The sequence below is a fragment of the Thermobia domestica genome, chromosome 4, assembly GCF_964235325.1.
Source record: "Thermobia domestica chromosome 4, izTheDome1.hap1.1, whole genome shotgun sequence".
NCBI lineage: Eukaryota > Metazoa > Arthropoda > Insecta > Zygentoma > Lepismatidae > Thermobia > Thermobia domestica.
The window spans coordinates 303271451-303293120 of record NC_137457.1 but is presented as its reverse complement, the minus strand read 5'-3'; the positions used below and the strand labels follow the sequence as shown (position 1 = coordinate 303293120).

At 36.5% G+C, this 21670-nt stretch overlaps 1 protein-coding gene across 4 annotated transcripts in view; it reads right to left on the bottom strand.

The window, feature by feature from the left end:
* Window positions 1-21670, bottom strand: part of LOC145684268 (serine/threonine-protein kinase RIO3) — a 65492-nt gene that overhangs the window by 40241 nt on the left and 3581 nt on the right. For all 4 annotated transcript variants that reach the window (XM_081756404.1, XM_081756405.1, XM_081756406.1 and 1 more), the window contains exons 2-7: window positions 17812-17947; window positions 16291-16484; window positions 12237-12349; window positions 8923-9102; window positions 6629-6840; window positions 2019-2145 (exon numbers count right to left, since the gene is read on the bottom strand). In XM_081756404.1, coding sequence (XP_081612530.1) covers window positions 2019-2145; window positions 6629-6840; window positions 8923-9102; window positions 12237-12349; window positions 16291-16484; window positions 17812-17945 — 960 coding nt within the window. In that variant the 5' untranslated portion in view covers window positions 17946-17947. The remainder of the gene's footprint in view (window positions 1-2018; window positions 2146-6628; window positions 6841-8922; window positions 9103-12236; window positions 12350-16290; window positions 16485-17811; window positions 17948-21670) is intronic.

The following is a 21670-nucleotide window of genomic DNA, read 5'->3' as shown; positions in this document are numbered from 1 at the left end:
AAGAAAAAATTCTTTTTTCTTTCTTCATACCTACTACATATATTTCACTGAAACTCAGCAAATATACAAGGTGTTTCAAAACAACTTCAATAACGTTTGGGACGTGATTCTTGTCATCAAGATAGGACAAAAAATACAGACCAACCTGGGTGCACAAATACTTCCTTTCAGAGTTATAGGCTGCCGAAAACATGAAAAAGTCAACTTTAAAGGTCCATAGCTCAAAAACTATAGGACTTACTGTAGTCAGGTCAAGACATCACTTAGGAACTAGTATATGCAGTATCCAAAAATACATGTTTCAAAATCTTAAGGTATTCAAGCAACAATTTTTATAAAGGCTATTTGGCTACGGGCATATAATTTGACGTACTCACCAATTCCTTCTATAAAAACTGTTGCGGAAGCATCACAGGATTTTGAAACTTGGATATTTGAATAGTGCACCTACTGGTTCCTCAGTGAAATCTTCAACCAACTATGGTAGGTCCCATAGTTTTGGAGCTATGGACCTTTAAAAGTTCATTTTTTCCCCATGTTTTCGGCAGCCTATGACTCCGAAAGGAAGCATTTTTGCACCAAAGTTGGTTGGTCTATACTTTTTGTCTTATTTTGGTGACAGGAAAAACCTCTCAAACGTTGTCAGTGTTTAAACACCCTGTACACTCTGGTTCAATCCCAGCTAGCGCCAAGCGGGTTTTGTGGTGGAAAGACAATGTTCGTGAAGTTTTCTCAGGGTTCTTTCTTTTCCTCCCACTTTTCTCTTTCACCATTTTGTTCAGCACATCATCGTCTTCCTTAACCTCGGAGAACAATCGTGTTAAACTCAAATCAAAAAATCATATATATTGCCTAGGAATTTTTAAAAATGCTTTTCGTGCAGCTACACCTGGGATCCCGACATGGACGCTTAAATTATTATTATTATTATTATTATTATTATTTTTATTTTTTATTTTTTTTTTTTTTAATATCGGGAAAACTCCAAAGAATCTTCCGAATTTATGGATCATGAAATGTGTGTATGGTGTCATCCAAAACTGGTTCATCCTACAGACTATGAATCTACGGTAATTAGGTACGGATAAGCTTTCCAAGTATTTTTTTTTAATTACAAGCAATAATGTTAAAAAGGTATGATGAATGAAAAAAATGGAGGAGTAAAGAACTGAAGCGGGCATAAACCTATTAAAATGTCAATCACAATTTCACACAGACTATGATCGCAACAGAAACTTCTCGTACCAAAGGCAAACCGATTTACTACTGAGCTACAGCTCCTCAATCAAACGGACTTATTGTAAATTGATCTTTGTTCTTTATTAATTCACATATTCAATATCTATCTCAGCTGATGGAACTTCTATTTCAACAACATTCATAACTACATTGATTCAGGTTCAAAAATACTTAATTTTCAACGAACTTAAAAAGTTCGTTACTAAATTCTCTATGTCTGTGTATATATTTGTTATTTGCGATTTTTTTCAATTTTGAGCCCTCCATTTGATAGGGGATCAAAAATTATCTGAGAAAGTGACGGAATTTTTCGCGTCAATCTTACCGTTCCCGAGATATTGGCCAAAAAATGGCCGATTTCCGGAGATTTAAGGAGCTATATATCGGAAACGGTAAGTCATTGTGAGATCATATTGGTATTGATCAATATCTAAGAGAATGGTGAACATTTTGATACCAAATAGTAACCGGTGGCCATTGACAAACTGGCCACTGTTTTCCAGACATTTGGCCAAAAAGTTCGAATTTCGGAAGAGTTAAGGAGCCGCGAATTTTCGCGAGAAAGAGAAGAAGGTGTGGATACAAAGATATACTTTTAGACGTACGAACAATCACAGTTATCCTTCCCGCTCCATCTCTCCATTCTTTTTAAGTTCGTTTTGGCAACAATGCTCTTGGAGCATACTTAACTGGTTTATAATATTCTCTCTACGTACGACGGAAAGCTAAATATTGCATTGATTTAATTAAACCAAGTTCTACATATATAGTGTACTTACCAACTTTGAAAACCTATCCTTAAAGCGATAATCATCCTTAATGTATTTATCTCGTGACTTGAATTCATTCAACGTTGTTTTGAAGATCTTAATAGCACACTCCTTTGGCACCACCGTATCTCTTCCCCTAAAAGGAGAAATGAATAAAGAGTACATTAAAAGAATTACCACATTTAAATACTGAACGGTTATAATCCAGATTTTTATGCATTGAAGACTATGGAAATATGCACTAAAATGTTACTAAATATGGAGTGTAAATAAAATTAGGTATGCAATAATTTCAAAGTTGGAGCACAGCGATCGACCTTCATTGATTATTCATAGATTTTTTTTTTTAATGCATCAATTAGCTTCGTGAACGAACACGACATGAAAATAGTTGAATTTGGCATATCAACGAAAAGCATAATGGCTTTGAAAAATTGTGTTCGCAGAACAAAAGGAAAAGGGCTTCGCAGTATTTGTAATGCTGAAAATTCTATTTTACATGGTTTACAATGAGAATTCGCACTCCAAATGCTTTTCCAAAATTAAGTCTATGGACATTCCGTTCTTTGGTGATTACTCCTCAATGGTATGTCCAATCGGGACATGTGACCCCTTATGACACTCAGTGCATGTTCTCGAATCACTATATCAAATCTTCTTAAAAATGAAAAAAAAAAATCTTTCAGTTTAACGTCCCACGATTATGCCCTTTACGCTATGAGAGGCGGATAATTAGGGCAAGTGAATGATGTTGAAAGAATTGGTGGAATGAAAATGCGGGAGGAAACGGGAGTACCCCTATAAAAAAACACGGACATGATGTCAATCCCACCACAAACTTACATGGCCTGAGATCGAATCAGAGGCCCTACGCACTAGAGGTAAAACGCTCTACCACTGAGTCACGGTGCTCCTCGAAATTGGTTAAGAACGGTTCAGAGGAGCTTCCCGACAAACGAACGCCTAAGTGGAGTAAAGAGGAGCTTCGCTCGCTACCCTGCATCGCTTTGAAAATTTGTGTTCGCAGAACAAAACGAAAAGGGCTTCGAACTATTTCTAATGTTGAAAATTCTATTTTCCATTGTTTACAATGAGAATTCGTGCGCCAAATGTTTTTCTAATGTTAACTTTATGGGCATCCTGTTTATTCGGTGATTATTCCTCAATGGTGTGTCCGATCGGGACATACGATCCCTTACGACACTCAGCGCACGCTCTCGAATCACCATGTCAAATTTGATTAAAAACGGCTCAGGCATCCGGACAAACACAGAAGTCGCGAAAGGAAAAGCTTCGCTCCAATAATATACACTTTAAAAACAGCTTATTCATCGCAGATTCACTTGTTCATAGTGTTTACTGTAACTAACTAACTCTATGGCCTATGGAATCTGGAGGCTCAATGCCGCGTTTACAAAAGCTCTCCACTGACTTCTAATTCTTAGCCAACTGGATCCAGTTTCTATTTTGAATTCCTATTTCTGTGAGATCCATCTTGGTATTGTCCTCCCATCTGCGCCTAGGTCTTCCTAATGGTCGTTTTCCGATTGGTCTTTCAATTAAGACTTTGAAAGTGTTCCTACTTTCTTCCATCCTGGCTACAGCACACTACAAGGAGCTTTTCACAGTTTTCTGGCGTCAAACTCTGTCTATTTTCTACTAGCAGCGTTCACCCCGCTTCGCTGGGGTCACCCTGGAACGCAATAAACCTTGTTAATGAGATAATTTTTACTTTTTCGCTTTCAAGTGATATGATAAAAACCATAGTAGATTGCAGTAAATGTTAACATTATATCGCCTGTCATTTATGTTAACCCGCCGAGTGACACGGTCATGCGGGTTGCATATAAATACGTTTATTTTTACCTATGATGAACTAACAAAGGATTTGTACGTTATGGACACTTGAATGGTCAATTATCTCAAGACACTGGTAATTGAAAATTAAAGTGATATGATAAAAACCATCTAGGGTCCAAATCCTAATAACCCCCCAAAAATGAAAGAAATTGGTTCAGCCGTATTAGCGTGATGAGGGAACAAAGGATTTGTGCGTTCTCTTTTATATATAAGATTAAAATAAGCTTATAGCCCGAAAATGACTTTTCAGCATCAACTGACGTCATTGGACAATGCTTGTACAATGATTTTTTTTTTTTTTTTAATCGGAACTTTCACGTGGTAACTATTTATAATCTCACCCTATGCAGGTGGGGTTGATTGATTCGATCTAAGCGCCTTATCCAACTTTCCTTTAACTTTTTTTCCACTTTCGCCTAAGGCAGAACTTAAGTATGATGACTCGTAAAGGGATGCACTTTGATTCTTCCTTTCTGTATATCTGCATTCATCCAAATCACTGTCTAGAGCTCAACGAGGTCTATCGGTAGGTACACGAGATGCCTCACCTTCAGACATTTTTTCCCTGTCTTATCTTTCTGTTCAATTCTTACCTTTGTAAGGACAGCGCCCAAATGGAAGCACATTCACTGCCATCTACCCATCAAGGTCTGTATAAAAAGTAATGGAAATGTCGTTATAATTCGTACTTTGCTTTATGTACAAAACACCTGTCACATTCCTTCAATGTAATCGCCTTCCATTTCCTTAACCTTCTGCCACACGTTTGGAAGTCATCGCACACAGTCAGAGAGTCAATCTTTGTCGGTGTCCCTCAGGACCGATCTATGGTACAAATGTTAGCTTCTCTTTTGTCGTAGTGCTTCCTTCATTTTGACGAAAAGATCGTCACGAAGTCCCTGAAAATATTGCTGTGCACCGCGCTTACGTGACACTTTAATCTTGATCCATCTACGCTGTTTGTCTTTCAGAAACATATTGTTATGGCGTTTCCATGTTTCTTTTGACTAAGTAATATAGTCGCTTCACTCGCCACACTTCATCTTCACATTCCTTTATTGACTACGAAACTCTTAGTGTTTAGTACTTAAGAGTATATTCAGCATATTCTATAAGTTTTTATCTCAGACATAAGCTTATAGCATGCAATAGATCTAGTTTTGGATTGTATTTTCAATCCATTTTAATATCTATGCAACTAAATAGTCTTTTGCACGAATGAATGGAAACATGTCTAGTTTATAGAAGAGGTCATTTCGACATCAATCCAGAAACAAGAGATTCAAGGAAGGGATGCTGCTCACTAAGCTCTAGTTGATAAAGTTCTGCATGAACTCCAGACAATTCCTGTGAATTCAGGCGTTTTGTCGAGAAGAAAATGACGAATGTTCTCGCCAGAAGCTCCGACTACGAAACAATTTAAGCCATAAAATAATACCTTCAAGGGTTAAATTCCAATTTGCCAGGAAAATATAGATACTAAACTTGGTCCTCTAGTAACATTTGTTGATAGGTCATTTTCTGGGTATAAACGTCACAAACTGACACTAGAAAATGTAGAGAAGCGTCTCATGATATATATTGTAAGACTAATTACGAGAAGTAAATCCTTAAAAACAAAAAAATGTTTTTTTTGAATAGTGGAAACATGTAGAAAAGTGAGGCTCGTCACTCTCAAATACAATTGTGAAGAAAAATGAAAGATCATATTCTCATATCACTGTGTACATTTTAATCTCCTAATCTATGTGTATAAAAAATGGGTATATAACCTGTAAATATCATAACAATAAATTCTGAAGAGAAGTCTCTGAAAAGTATACTTTCGACGTTATATTTCACCTACAAAACTTCTGTCACAACTTTGCTGCATGTTTCAAAGTGTTCTCTTTTATCGTATTCTTAGTGCATATTAATTGTAAATTTTAACACATTTCACAGCATAGTGGCATGCACATTTCATAAGTGAATAAGAATCCGATGTCTGCTCATAATTTTAAGGTAGGCACTAGGGATGGCCACAAAGTTCCGGTTCGACGAGAAACCGGTTCCTGGAGATCCGGTTTCCAGAACCGGTTCTAGACGGATCCGAAAAACACGGTTCCTGGACCGGATCTGTTTAGAGCCGAAAATCGGTTCCAACAAAAAATGGCTAGTCTTTTTTTTTCCGTAGCTGTAAATTTGCCTTTGCATTGCAATGTATTTAGAATTTGAATGGAAACGAAATTGTCAGTACATATATTACCGTGGTAATTTTTCATCGGAAATACTTAAATACCTACAGGAAAAGTAAGTTACTTGAGTGGTGAAAGCTGGAATGAGTCCGAGCTATTTATGTTCAGTAGTGATTTTGAATTACACCATTAGTTTCGGAAATCTTATCCGAAAAATCAAACCAGTTGTAGCTTACACACAAAAAATTCTGTTCGATTACATTCACATGTTCCTCCTTACGAGACATCGTACATAAATTCAGAACCGGTTCCGGACCTGGATCCTAAAATCCGGTTCCGGAACAGGATCCATTCAGAGCCGAAAACCGGTTCCACCAGGAACCGGTACCGGCCATCCTTAGTGGGCATCATCAAGTGCCGGGCATGTGCCCATATTTACTGATGCGAACTGCCGAGAGCGGTGATAATTTAAGGGCGAGACGCTATCAGGCGCCAGGTATTTGCCTCTAGTACTGTATAACGGAAGACAGCGAAAATAGTTGAGACAAATAAAAAAAAAGCGCAAATACAATAAATATAACTTACGTGCCACCATCTGCATGGACGACTACCGACTCTTTGCCAGTGCTGAGAACGCCATTCACACAGTCCAGCACTTCCTGATTTAACAAACGGTACAAAATAAGCCGAGTCCTTGGATCGACAGATAATTCTGCTGTGGCTTGTTCTGACTTGTCGTGGACCCTGTGCCGCCTGGACTGTTCATGCTGAGAATACAACTTCAAACTATTGAACACCTGCAAAATAAAAATGCATTTCTAAAATAACAATAATAAAGTAAAAACGAAAAGTTATAAGCTCTTTAATATCGACACAGAAATAATGTAATTACCCGAGAAAATACACTGCGTTATCATGTCAGAAAGATAAATATCCCTTCTAAAATGAAAATATCATGACTTGACCAACAATGAAACACATGCTATATGATAGGCACCTCTTTGTGAGTAAAAGTGCCAACAGCATCCAAGTCGCACGTAGTATCACACAGGAGGTTAATGTGAAGAGGCAGCAATTGTTAAAAGCATAAAAAATAAGGTGTAAAAAGCCGGAAAAAATCTGTTCTTAATAGTCTTCTTCGTTTTTGTGAAGATGAACATACCTGGCATTATTTTCTTGATGCCTTGCATTTAACAAACATCTGAAAATGAAATGAAATGAAATCTTTGAGTTTTACGTCCCACGGTCATGCCGGCTAGGCTAAAGGAGACTGTGATGATGAGAAATGAGTGAAATAGTGCAATGAAAAAAGTGGGAGGAAACGGAAGAACCCCGAGAAAACCCACGCACACGGTGTTTGTCCACCACAAAGTTCACTTGGCTTGGGCGGGGATCGAACCAGGGACCCCAGTCACCAGACGTGAACGCTCTACCACTGAGCCACCGCGGTCCCTAAAAAATACCTGAATACTAACATAGCATAGGAGTAGCATTTCACGGTCTTCAGACCATTTTTGTATTGACAACAGCGTATAAGTCGTTCTCTCTAAAACGTAAGGGCAAAACGAACGTGCGACACTCTGATGTCCTGACTGAATATAAAAGCCTGTTTATTGGTATTGTTTTATAAAATAAACAATATTGTTCTTACAACAATCCAAAACTGCATGTGAGCCTGTTTACATTGACACACATTTGTTGAGGAAAACTGCTTTACAAGAAACAGATAACGTAACGAACAGACAACTAACGTCACGCTTTGTCTGCTAATGCATTGTTTCAACGATATCTAGTGGTGTTTGTACGAATCCTCATCAGGACTTGTATGTTTACTACCACATACATTTGTATATCTACTATTGAACTCTGTCGAATATGGGTAAAATTGGATACAAATCTGTGGTATTTGATCGTACTGTTTTCACTCGTATGAACCAGTAAAATGGTGTGAAGAACGTGCAAGCAGTATAAAATGAGGAAGAAAAACTATGAATTAAGTGTCAGATCACGTGTTCAAGTGGTTATTTTGTGTGTGAAAAGATATTATCTGCGGAAAATTGCTCAGTACTTGCAAATATCAGTCGGACAGAACATTGTCTTCTTGAAAGACAGTCACAAACCGGTGTAAATATGGCACAGAAACAAACTGGTACAGTGTATTTTGTGTGAGAAATTCTCAAAAGTAGCAGTCTGAATGAGTGAATGAGGTATATATATATATATATATATATGGTGAGCACGAAAACAGTTCCTGATTTGGAAAAGGTATAACTTTAATAGCAAAAGTACTATTCTTCTCAAACCTTCTCAGCAGTTACATAAATTCAATGTTTTACGTTGGGCAGAAAGGAATCAATGCAGCTATAAACTCCATTATACCGGTTAAGATTCACAAAATGTGGTTGGAGTTTCCCGCGTAACGGGTGGCGCGCACATCATGTATTTTTAATTCTAATCACACCACCAGAAACTTTTGAGTTGTAACTACTACGAAGGTTTGAGCAGAATAGTACTTTTGATATTAAACCCTTTCTAAACCAGGGACTGCTTTTGTATTCACTCTGTATAGGATTTTCCTCATTTCGGCAACCTGATAGTACAACCTCGACTTCAATGTTATTACTTACGTCTGCAGAACATAAAATATTTTGAAAAATAAGTGTAGTCGCTCTGTTTTTTTTTTCTTTTCTTTCTTTCTTTTTTTTTTTTTGGTTGTTGTTGTTGTTGTTCAAGTTAGTCATACTTTTGTGTGAACAGAAAAATACTTATAGATTTTATTAAACCGGTCAGCTTTGTAAATTTAAGGGTTTTCTTCGAAACCGTAGATGAATAATTTAGAAAATTATTAAAAAAAAAAAAAAAAAAATATTCGCACTTACCTTGTTAGAAAGTTTCATGTCGAAGCCACCACCATCTCCTGTTTGGAACTCAGGAGGAAATTCCATCACTCTACATGCATTTCGACGGCCAGCCATTGTGATATCATGTTTCGTTACCATTGTTTCTCCTTGTTTCTTGTAGCCACATCTCGGGATAGCAGGAAACTCTCGTTCAGATTTCTGTAATTATTCATATATATCAGACCAGTACCTCAATATTATTATTATTCTGTTTGTCAATTGATATCATCTACACTTAACGTGTTCATTACTACAAATGGCTTGATTTATAATTTAATGCACGTTAGCGCCATCTACTGGCATTAAGCAGGCAGCGATACCTATCAGCGCGATTGTTAACTACTAGGAATCAGCATTACTTACAGATTAAGACGTTTCCCTTTTATAATAAGAATTAACTAAATGCTTTAACCAATGCATTTATCCCAGCAATATGTTTGTGAAAGCCTCTTCTGCTCTCTTCCTTAACAGTCCAATGTATAAAGAAAAACATAACCACTGAACTAACTTACACATACGGAATATGTACATAATTACCGTTAGAATTATGCGTGTCTTAGAAAAAGATGAACAACGGATTCAATCTGCTACTTAACACTGTAGTTTGCTACATACACAGAACATAAATAAGTGGTTGGATTGGAATTTAGCGTCCCTTTCAGCAGCGAGGCTATATAAGACGTGGACCTATAGTTTAACGTGGGATCGAAACGTGGGAGTTTCTACCGGCAATAATCGAACCCGGGTTTAGAGCGCCAAAGACGCGTACACTAATCATATACACACGAGGTACTCGATTACAATTTAGTATTCGTATTTTCTTTACATAATCAACTAGGTGCCTTGCGAACCTACGCGAAGTTCACCGTTACGTTTCTCAACGGAACAAAAGAAAATAAAATTAAAAAGAAACCTGCATTGACACGTTCCCACACAGATACTATCGAAGATTATACAAGCGAGATAGTGTGGCGGGGAACGGTCTATGCACACGCCAACTGTACCGGGTCCCGGTCATGGTCAGGAGTCCGTGTTAACGGTAGGTCCCGTTCTTAATAATATTGGTGTTGTATTACGACGCAAAATTCAAACTCAAAGATTTCACGAACAGTCCACTTTTCTAGTTCTTAATTGATCTTAGTATGGCCATACTATCTAGCTTCGGAGTTACTAAATTCAGAACCAATAGCATGCGTTCTACATTCAGAAAACACCATCAGAAATTACTCTCTTAAATTAGTTATCTATATATTAAAATGCTAAGTGTATACGTTTGTGGGCGTTTATATGTTTGTAACCAATCCTTTCGACAGTGAGTTCTCGGGAATCATATGCTCTAGAAAGATGCCGTTTTCACTGGTCGATTGTGAATTTTGTGTAAATTGTTCAGTTCTAATTGAAAATTTACAATAAAACATAGCCGTTAGGGATACACTGGAACTGCTTAAATTCTAAACAAGTATAGCATCATATCCTGCAAGTAATACATTCCAACACAACATATTTGTATACAGGGGTTGCATATCTCGGATATTTCTTTCGTGACCAAATGATGAAAAACGAAGGATAACCATTTCTCCGGTCTAAGATGGATCTTTATTGTTAGGAGTGTTTTGTCCAGTGAACACCATATATCACTCACATTATAATTAATTGTGTGTGTGTAATGTATCTTCTTATTACATATTGCATTACGCACAAATTTGCAAGAAGAAAGAAAACACTGATCATACATGAATTAGAAACTCCAACCGGAAATAGGCTTAAATCTTGCAAACTGTGCGAGAAATTGAATAAAATACTCAAAAATCTCCCAATTTTATGGTAATTCTTGCCCATTTTTACCGAGACGTCTTTCACTTGCGTTTTTAAAGGGACATGTACAGATGTTGTGAAGAATGACAAGGAGATTCATGCTCATATGTAAATGATGCGCTGTGTAGAGAGCACAGGTTCAGCTAGTTAATTATTGAAAAAAATCTTGAATTAACTTTAAAACATTTAAAACGAGATAGGTTCAAACTTAAACCTTGATTTACCAACATTGTACATATAGGGATATGAGTATCCATCAATTGGAAGACATAGTAATATGAAAGGTAGACAATTACAGAATAGAATTACTTAAAAATACGAAAAAAAAGAAGAAAAAGAAAAGATTCGTTTAGTTGTTAGTGCACTTACTAAACTATACTACAGTAAAACTTGTCTTTAGCGGAATCAAACGGGACTCGCAAAAATTTCCGTTAAGGATAGGTTGCCGGTTAACAAAGGCAGATCTTAAAAATAAAAATAAAAAAATGCATATAACAGATATACTGAGATAAAATAAGATGTTGTACGTACCTTAGTCACTTTACAGTATTTATGTCTCCTACACATTTGTTCACGCAAAACTTACAATGAACAAAAAAAAAAAAAAAAAACTGTACATACGTTAACTTAATTTTTCCAATAATCAACTTAATTTTTCCAATAATCAACTTAATTTTCACTGTCTGCTCAACTTCCCACAGAGACTTTAGTCTGAGGAACTACACTAAGCATATCAGTGTCATTTCTAAGTAAGGCAAATATTGCAGTTCCTTTAAACTTTTGACAGAATCTTGATACGTCTTTAGCCTACACTCTTCTTCCAACTCAATACCTTATCTCTCTTTTTCCTCCACCTCCTCTTCTCCTTTCAGGCTTTCCGTATAATTCTCAACTAAAGCATGTATATCCGTCGTGTGTGCTTCGGTTTGTACATCACTGTCAGTTTTGCTAAAAATATATCTAACCTCTCATAGAATATCTAAAGCCTTTTTAAATGCTGACTCCGAAACTTGAAATTTTCCGTTAAGAGGCTTATTTTGATTTCCGTTGGCCGCGTAATGGTTTCCATTTAAAAGAGGGAATTTAATACGATTTTCGCTAGTAAATTCATGGGACAGTGAAAAATCTCCGTTTAATAAAAGGGTCCGTTGAATACAGGTTTTACTGTATATTGAATGAATATATATATATCACTACTTAAAAAGAACAATGTGAAGTCCTAAACAGAGGAAAGTCTTCAGCCTAAGCTCTGACAAAACTACCTGCAGGAGGCACTTGAAATATAAGATTTAAAAAAATAAATAAATATTTTTTTTTTAAAAAAAGGAAAAAGAATGAAAAATCATTAACGCGTGATTTGTTAATTATTATGATGATGTATATCCATACGTTCAATACCCAATTATTGTTGAATATATTTTAACACAAAGAAATTATGCCCTCATAGACTAAATAAAAGGTTAAAAAAGAAAACAAACCTCAAATATGTCCCAATTTCTCTTCTTGTCATCCACTTCTTCGTATGTGTCTGAATCGCTATCATACAACATATTTTCAGGCATTACGCGATAATTAGAATAGGAAATGGACACTGTGGAATGGGAAAAAAGAAAGTTAATTAGATAGTGTATCATTCATGAAGTTCTGCTATTTAAATAAAATCACCGCACTTTGTTGTATCTACTATGCTTACAGGTAAAACCAAACATACGCGGGGTGTTCAATAAGTTCTCTACCTAGACAAGAAAGAATGCAGAAAGGCTCATTGTTTTTCGATGCAGTGTCCGTGGAGGTCTACGAACCGTTGCTATGTAGTGGGCAGTGAATAAATCCCAGAGAAAAAGTAGTCTTTGTCATGGCCTGCAACCACTGGGAAACAGCCTGTTAGACCTCGTTGTCCGACGAGCAGGTGTTTCCATGTATGGACTCTGCTTGCTCTCAGGATACCAATGGTGGATCCAGGTTTCGTCTCCTGTCATCAATTGAGCCAGGAATTTGTCCATTGTTCGCGGCGTCACACAAACATTCGCTACGCGGGCAACACAAACACTCTATTCATGGCCATTGCGTTCCTCCGACTGACCTCAAATTGCACAGCAGGGTTCCCCAGGGTGGCCTTGGTATGCGTGTCAGGGGTCATTATGGTCCGCTCCTCTCTTCCTGTCTAGGTAGATAACTTATTGGACAGCCCTTGTATCTTGTGTGGATGCTTTTATCCTAGGTTATCTCAGTAAAAGCCGTAACGTTAAATTTAAATGATATGAACCCTTGAATACAGATAAACTGACAAATGAAACAAAATCTACATGGGTTATACTCTGATGTTTTGTCAATTGGTGAACTACAAATTTGGTCAAATTATATTATTATTAAAAAAAAAAAAAAAAAAAAAAAAAAAAAAAAGTGAAAACACCAACTCCGTTGGGTTTGTATGGTTTTTACTGGACGGTTTCGGCCACTTAAAAAAATGTTGCCTTGCTCAACAGGTTAAAGTCATTTACACGACGATCATATCACTTTATAAAAAAGTTTTGGACTTCTAGTGCAAGGGTTGAAAGTTGAAAAGATACCTTTTGTTAAACTGGTTGGTTTTGTAGACTTTTTTAAAACGTTGATTTCTTTATGAAAGAATTAAAAGATTTAAAAAATTCTTCTGTACGAATTAAAAATATGTGAGTCCTGTAGACATAACAATATGAGAGTCTCAATTTACGTATTATTATGTCAAGTAATCGCGTTACTTTCAGAGACAGCGAAAGTGCAAGGTTCCAAAAGTAGCATATTCAGTTCAAAACAGTATAGCTGCTACGTAGAGAAAGCACAGATCCGTATACAGGATTTGTCCAAGAAGTAATAAGACTGGGTCTATAAACAGGAATTTATTCATCCGATTTTAACAATTCCTCACTATTCTTCAAAATAGTCCCCTTGGGCGCCGATGCACCGCTACCAGCGCGATTTCCATGATTCATACGCTCCCTGAAAGTCCGCTTCCCAAATGTCTTTAAAAGATTTGGTTACGGCCCTTCTGGATGGCGGCAACGTCATCAAAACGGTGATATTTCAGGGCGGTTTACACTTTGGGGAACAGGAAAAAGTCTGCTTTACCTTCCATAACTCCCACCATTTCACGGCACTCGTCCACCGTTGTTTTTGTTTATCACTCAACACTTTTGGTACCAATTTTGCACAAACTTTACTCATGTTTAAATTCTCGGTTACAATGTTGTGTACCGTTGACTTACACATGTTAAGTTCTTCCGATATTAATCGCAGACTCAACCGACGGTCAGAGTCCAAGAATTCTTTCACCTTTGACACGTTTTCATACGAAGAACTTGTCGAAGAGCGTCCAGATCAATCTTTGTCCTCAACTGTCTCCCGACCGTCTTTGAAGTCCATATGCCAGCGAGAAACCTATGCTTTCGACATGCCACTGTCTCCGTAGGCCTGCTCAATCAACGCAAGAATCTCTGAAGCAGCTTTACCCAAGTGAACACAGAATTTGATGGCGTATCGCTGTCTATCGTCCGCTCCATTTTTCGCTTTTTATCCCGTGACCAAAATGAAAAAAACACGCTTTGCACAACTATCGATCCTCATTCTCTCACAGCTCAGAAGCGACTGCCGCGCGGTATGATGCTTAGGTAAAACTCCCACCACCGAGACTACCACTGAGAGCGCTCTGGTGGCGACTGGAGCGCTGGCGGCGGCCAGCCTCATTACTTCTTGAAGCAATACGTTTATTTATTCTGTAAAGTTTCTCATTCAGAGGACTTGGACAAAAAAATATTTTATTTTATTATTATAATAATTATAATGTGTATAGTTCAACGCCTATTTAGCACATTTCTCAGGAGTTTAGCGGACACAAACAATCCCGAATGTACGTCATGCTTCACCCATCCAATGAAGTATCCTTGTAGAGAGGTCTCTTGGGGAGCAATAAATCAATATAATCTCACATTTCAAAATTACTATTGAACTGTCGAATAATCTTGGATAAAATACATATAACGCATTCCAGTTCTAGTTACTTCTTGGAATTTAAATGAAAGGAAATTCATGTATTCTTAGATTTGACAACGAACATCTGGCAACTGACAAATATTTTATGAAGACAGAATTTCATTCTCAAATGAATCCCAAAGGAAAATACTTGTCCAGGAGTTCTCACGTCGAGAATGGCCTAAAACAAAGAGCGCTGTCGCCATTATTATTCAATTAAGTTCTGGAATACGCTATTAGGAAAATTAAAGGTAGAAAGTAGGCCTAGAGTTAAAACTACTCACTAGGTTATGCAGATGATGTAAAATTGATAAAGGAGAGACATGGGTTTAGAAGTAAATACAAAGAAAATTAAATACATGGAAATTTGCCGTGATCATAATATTGCAAGTTACGGACACGTTAAAATATTCAATAACACTTGCAATAAAATGGATGCTTTCAAATATCTAGGATCAATATTAACAGACCAAAATCACATCCACGAAGAAATTAAATGTCAAGTGAAAGCAGGAAACTCGTGTTAGTATAAGCGGTCCAAAAGTTTTTGTCTTCGCGAGGCCTGTCAAAGAATTTGAAGCTTAAAATACATAAAACGATAATCGAAGATTAGCTGTAGAAAACCCTGTAAATGCCAAAACAAAAATTACTGTAATAGTATTGACAAAAGATAGTAGATTGTGCCCAAATGTCACACAGTAGAAAATATTATTGCTCAGAAATATAACCTAGCATATAACGAAGTATGAAAATCTAACTAAGGCATAAACGTATTAAAAAAGTAAAATAAGTGAAACAACTGCAAGGTGGCACTGTTTTCTGCAACGAGTCTTCAATTATGCTTGTTATGCCACACGATTGAGAAATATGGTTGCTTCTAGGGAAGAACGCAGATCGAAAGTATTTGAGAATAAAATCCTGAGGCGAATAATCGGGTCCAAGTGGGACGGGAATGAGAAATGGCGGAAACTTCATAATGATGAACTGCATAATTTATACGGTTTACCAACCTTGTATCAAGTCTAGGAGGCTCAGGTGGGCAGGTCATGTTGACTAGAATGGAAGAAAGTAGGAACGCCTTCAAATTTTGTCTGGAAATCCAATCGGAAAAAGGTCATTAGGAAGACCTAGGTGCAGATTGGAGGACATTATTAAGATGAATCTCACAGAAATAGGAATACAAAACAGAAACTGGATTCGGTTGGCTAAGGACAAAAATCAATGCGACATTGAACCTCCCGGTTCCGTAAGCCATTCAATTAGTTTTTAAATCCTGAAACTTTACAACTTTATGTTAAGTTTGCAATATTGTCAATCTAGTGATATTTTGGAGTGTGTCAATGTCATCCTGTCGCTAATTGTTAGTTTAAAACATATAACGGCATTTCAAGATTAATGATCTATCCTATATATAAACATAGGAAGCAGTACGAACTGAAATAAGATTTCGTCATTTCATAAGAAACATGGTAACAAATGCTGTCGACTTATTGGTTCGCAAATAGTAAAATTACAAGTGCATACCTTTTGAAGATCCATTGAATTTATCCTCTGTCCTCTTGAGCATGTCATCATACTCGCGATCAAACTGCATCTGAAGCATTTGTGCTATGACATGGTCACTATCACAGTCAGGAGAGGTCGCCAAGAGGTCAGCCGGCATATCCAAATCTTCAAGTTTATCACAGTCTAGCTCTCTTGCATATCGGTCTTCCTCTCTGAAAATCAATCACCACACACTGATCAGTAACAAAAATCAAAGTACTATACAATAAAGAAAAATGAATAATTCTAAATATTTTCTTTAAGAAAAAAATAAACAACCTCAAAACACACAATTCAGTTGTTTAAAATGTTAGAAACAACAGACAGTGTAATGTTATGAAAAGTGTTCCGAAACTTTGAGGTACAACCCCTGTGTTGTTATACAACCATAGTCACATTAAGTGTATATGGTTGCCTATATATATGTTATTTTATCGTTATTATCATTACCTAAAAAACAACTTCTAATGTATTACTTTTCTTCTATTTCTTCACTGAACTATCAGCGTTAATGTTTTTGCAAGGCCTCCTATCCAAACGAGGAAAAAACTAGATGTCTCTTTCTAACGGATTGACTACCTAAAGTGCAGAAGTTGGGACGGAAAGAACAATACACCAGTATTGTCTCCTTCAAATAGTACTGCGTTTTCATAATTTCCTAAGGCAACAATTTCAACTACGATTACAAATAAAAGCCGAATCCTATAGCCGTGTAGATGTCGCGAGAGGTTTCACAGCAGACCGATATATATCAACTAATAATCAGAAAAATCACCACGGGACACAGAGGTAGGTTACAGTTGATTCATTTAATATTTATCCTAATAGCGTCCATCAGCAAATACATCTAATATTGCATTCTCCTCTACTATTTCCAACGCTGTGCTGCTATTCTAAGAAAATATTTCTTAATAAAGCTAGCAACCTCATTATAATACACTGTATACAAGACAGTAGACTCCGGAGTATATGGCCTAATGTGGCGGAACGGCAGGCCGGATAGGCCGGCGTTCTATGAACTCATTTTTTTGCCCCATCAATACCAGAAGACAAAGTTTTTTTAATACCAAAACACACTTTTATAATAGAGTACGTATCTTCTCACTTCTAATTCGGCTCTGTGCTGGTAGTTTATAGATGTTTATCTATTGCAGTGCCGTTTCAAAAAAATTATTGGAGAAAAAGTTAAAGAATACGTACAGTACAATGAACAAGAAGCAGAACGCTGCTCTTTTCTTGTCACAACTTGTATTTTGCAGATGGCACGTAGGAGGATCGTAGCAAAACGCCCGCTTCTAATGCCTTGCCAATGTTGCCAATGCTACGCCTTGCCTTCCTCATTTAATTGCGGTAAAAGAAAACTAGGCCGAATACTCGGGAGTCTAGCGTACATTTCCTGAGTCGGAACGACATAATTGATAAAGTAACATGTAATCAATCGCAACAAAACGCGGGTATAATATAGTGCACCGTGTAACCAAAAAAAGAAGACAAACTTACTTTTGTTGAATGTCTTTAGCAAGCTCTTCTGACATAATATCCGCCAAAGAAACAGGTTCCTCTTGTTTTCTTGGTTGACCCCATGGTGATATGGGAGGCACAGGATTCACTACTTCCGTAGCTCCAGCGTCCATGGCTAGAAGAAAAGAATATGTTAAATCTACCTATTACAACCGTGTTTACCCAAAAACATCAAATTATTATTCAACTGTAAACGTTTCGGCCCGAATTTATTGTCACCCTCAGCACAGATACCACCCTGAGGTCAGTTCTTTAATTTAACGTCTCACGGTTATGCCTGTTAAGCTAAACGAGACGAGTTATTAATGCAAATGAACGGTTCTGAAAGAATCGGTGGAATGAGAAAGTTGAAGCAAACGGGAGAACCCAGAAATCTCATGGACACGAGGTTGTCCATCACATACTCATGAAGGCCTTGATAAAAACAGATGAACCTCACAACACAGGTAAGCGCTCTACTACTGAGCCACCGTGCCATCCCTCCCCCTCCATCGGGAATTAATGTACAGACAGTAATAGCGATGTATTATATATATATATATATATATATATATATATAGGGGCGGATCCAGGATATGACCAAGGGAGGGGCTGAACCATACTTTGCCGTTTTATCTAGTGTAAAGCAGGATTGAAGTCCATTTTATCCAGTGTATATCTGAGCGTCAAGGGGGGGCGGGCTATAGACCCAATTGGATCCGCCACTGTATATATATATATATATATATATATATATATATATATATATATATATATATATATATAAAAGCCACTTACAAGGCAGGCAGTGTGACTGGATAATGTACTATTCCTATTTAGTATAGTAATACATAAAAGGATATACAGTAGTATTTCTATTATAATTTATGGCAAACATAGTTCCATTCGTTCCATTTCACGGTTCTTTATGGATTCCAATAGTTCCTGTTCCAGTTATCATGTGTGTTACTTTATAATTCGTTAATCAGTTCTTTAGTTTCTAATTTGTAATGGTACATTCTGCAATATATTTGTCCTCTTTTATTATGCTATTGATTCACTCAATCTGATTTTGCTCCTAATCCCTAAAAGTTCTGTAGCATAATTGATCTAGATGAAAATGAAATGAAATTTTGAGTTTTACGTCCCACGGTTATGCCGGTTAGGCTAAAGGAGACGGTGATAATGAGTAATGAATGAAAGGGTGGAATGAAGAAAGTGGGAGGAAACGGGAGAACCCCGAGAAAACCCACGCACACGGTGTTTGTCCACCACAAAGTTCACTTGGCGGGAGCAGGGTTTGAACCCGAGACCCCTAGCACCAGAGGTGAACGCTCTACCACTGAGCCACCGCGGCCCCCTAATTGATCTAGATGACAATACATCAACTTTTACCAGCGATTTCTTTTGGACATCTTCATATGTTTCTATGTCAATTTCTGAAATAAATAAATATTGGGTAAATTTGTTCATATTTGATTATGGCGTCCTCAAGTTTTATTTTTCATTGCATGTGAAAAGCATGACTATTTCTTAGAAGGAAAAATTACTTGCATAGGTAAAAAAAAATAAATAAATAAAATAAAATTGTAATATTACATAAAATAAATAAATATTTAAACAATAATTTTAGGAATGATCAAAAAAAATGGATCATAAGATTGCGATCATGCCCAACAATTTTTTGTATAAGGGGCCAAACATATTTGAACGGGCCCCTTCGAGTTTTCCTATTTTCTGCGGAATAAGGATATCATATCGAGTTAAGTGATAGTTTGGGTTTGGTTACATTATATATAGCTCTCCAGATATAAGGGCTACAGGAAAATTTTTTATTGAAATATATTGGATCTTTTGATCTAATAGATGATACTATTCAATATGGTTGATGATAAAAATAATCACTAATACACTGCCCAACATGATTTTTACCTCCGGGAAAATAATAGGTGATCCTGAATTATCTTTGTAAGTAGAAAACGAAAATCAGGTCAAGACTACCTAACCTACTAATAATCACATTATATAATGAAGAGATGAAATATGTACAAATGGAGATTACATACAAAACAAAATAAAGAGCACTAGAAGTTATTAAAAAAAAAAAAAAAAAAAAAAAACTAGTTAAGGAGAGTACATCATCTGCGCAGGGAGACAATAAAAGGAAAGATGTAATATACATGGAGCCAATTTCAATTCATTTCTAAGAATAACAATTTGAGAGATCTTGAAAGGAGAGCAAATAAGATAAAGTGAATTAATCCTTTCCAGTCGGGGTTGGCAGAAAAAACAACAAACCCGGTTTTCTTGGTTTAAACAATTTGCTCTATGTATTTATACCACATAAGGACAGAAATAAGTTTGCTTCGCCTTGGTGTTATTATGCAACAACCGGGTTATACTGGAAGGGGTCACATAAACTTGAAGCGGAATCCAAACCGCTTCTCGGCTTACATCCTAGAGAAAATTGTCCTTCCATTTGAACTGGAAGCCAGGACTAACTGGCCACAAATACGATACGTCTGCCGACTCACTCACGAAGGACTCTTGATAAAAATACATAGTACTGATCTTTACATACTGGTTAATATAATTGTCAAGAACCATTTCAGTAGGACAAAAAAAAAAAAAAAATAAAAAAAAATAAAAAAAAAATAAACAGTTGCACAAATGAAACCACTATACAGAATTACATATAGACAATTTCAAAACACCGCAGAGTACAGAAGAACTAATTTAGTCCAATTAAGTTCACTACGGCTTTTATTAGTCCAAGTTAAAGAAATACAACGACTTAATTTGCATAGCAGTAAGAAAACTGAATAAAGATACGAATTATCTGAGTCCACTTTGGCTCTGACCCATTTATACATAAATAGATACCAAAGATACTTCTGATTTCAATAAATGCCTTTCGTGAGTTTTGTATGACCCCCCCTTTCTTTCCACCAAAAAAAAAAAAAAAAGGCATTTTGATGTACTTTCTCAAAAGTAAACATTATTAAAACGAAACAATATTTAGAATTTTTCTTTGATTGCAATTGCATAACAATAACGAACTTTAAAAAAATCACGAAAGAAACATTCATAAAATAAAAAAATTGCTTTTGTAGTATAACCTCATTGAGTAATGATTGGTGAATTTAGGTCTAAATATAATACGAATAATATACGGGAATGAAACGTGATAACCCAAAAATATGTGTTCATCAAGATTTTACGAACACTTACACTTGCGCGAAAATTTCCGTTTTTTGGTTTAAACCAGTTGGTTATTAAAAAACTGCTGGTTGAAACCAGCCAACCCTTTATAACAATTATTTCTTGCGGGAGAAAGAAAAAAAATATTATACTCCTCTTAGAAACGTTATTCACTATTAAGGGTGCATATATACAGTGTGTTTCAACACAACACCGACAATGTTTGGGAGGTGATTCCTGACGCCAAAATAAGACGAAAAGTATAGATTAACTTGGGTACACAAATGTTTCTTTTTGGAGTTAAAGACTGCCGAAAACATGTAAAAACTAATACGTGCACTATCCAAAAATACATGTTTCAGAATCCTAAGGCACTCACGCAACAATTTTTATGCGCGCAGTTTGGATATGAGCATATAATTTGAAGTACTCACTAACTAGCTCTATAAAAATTGTTGCGGAAGTACCGCAGGATTCTGAAACATGAATATTTGGATAGGGTACATACTAGTTTCTAAGTGAAGTCTTTACCTAACTAGGGTAGGTTTCATAGTGTTGAAGCTATGGACCTCTAAAGTTCATCTTTTTCATGTTTTCGACAATCTATACTCCGAAGAAAGAAAGAAAGAAAGAAAAAAAAAAAAACATTTGTGCACCA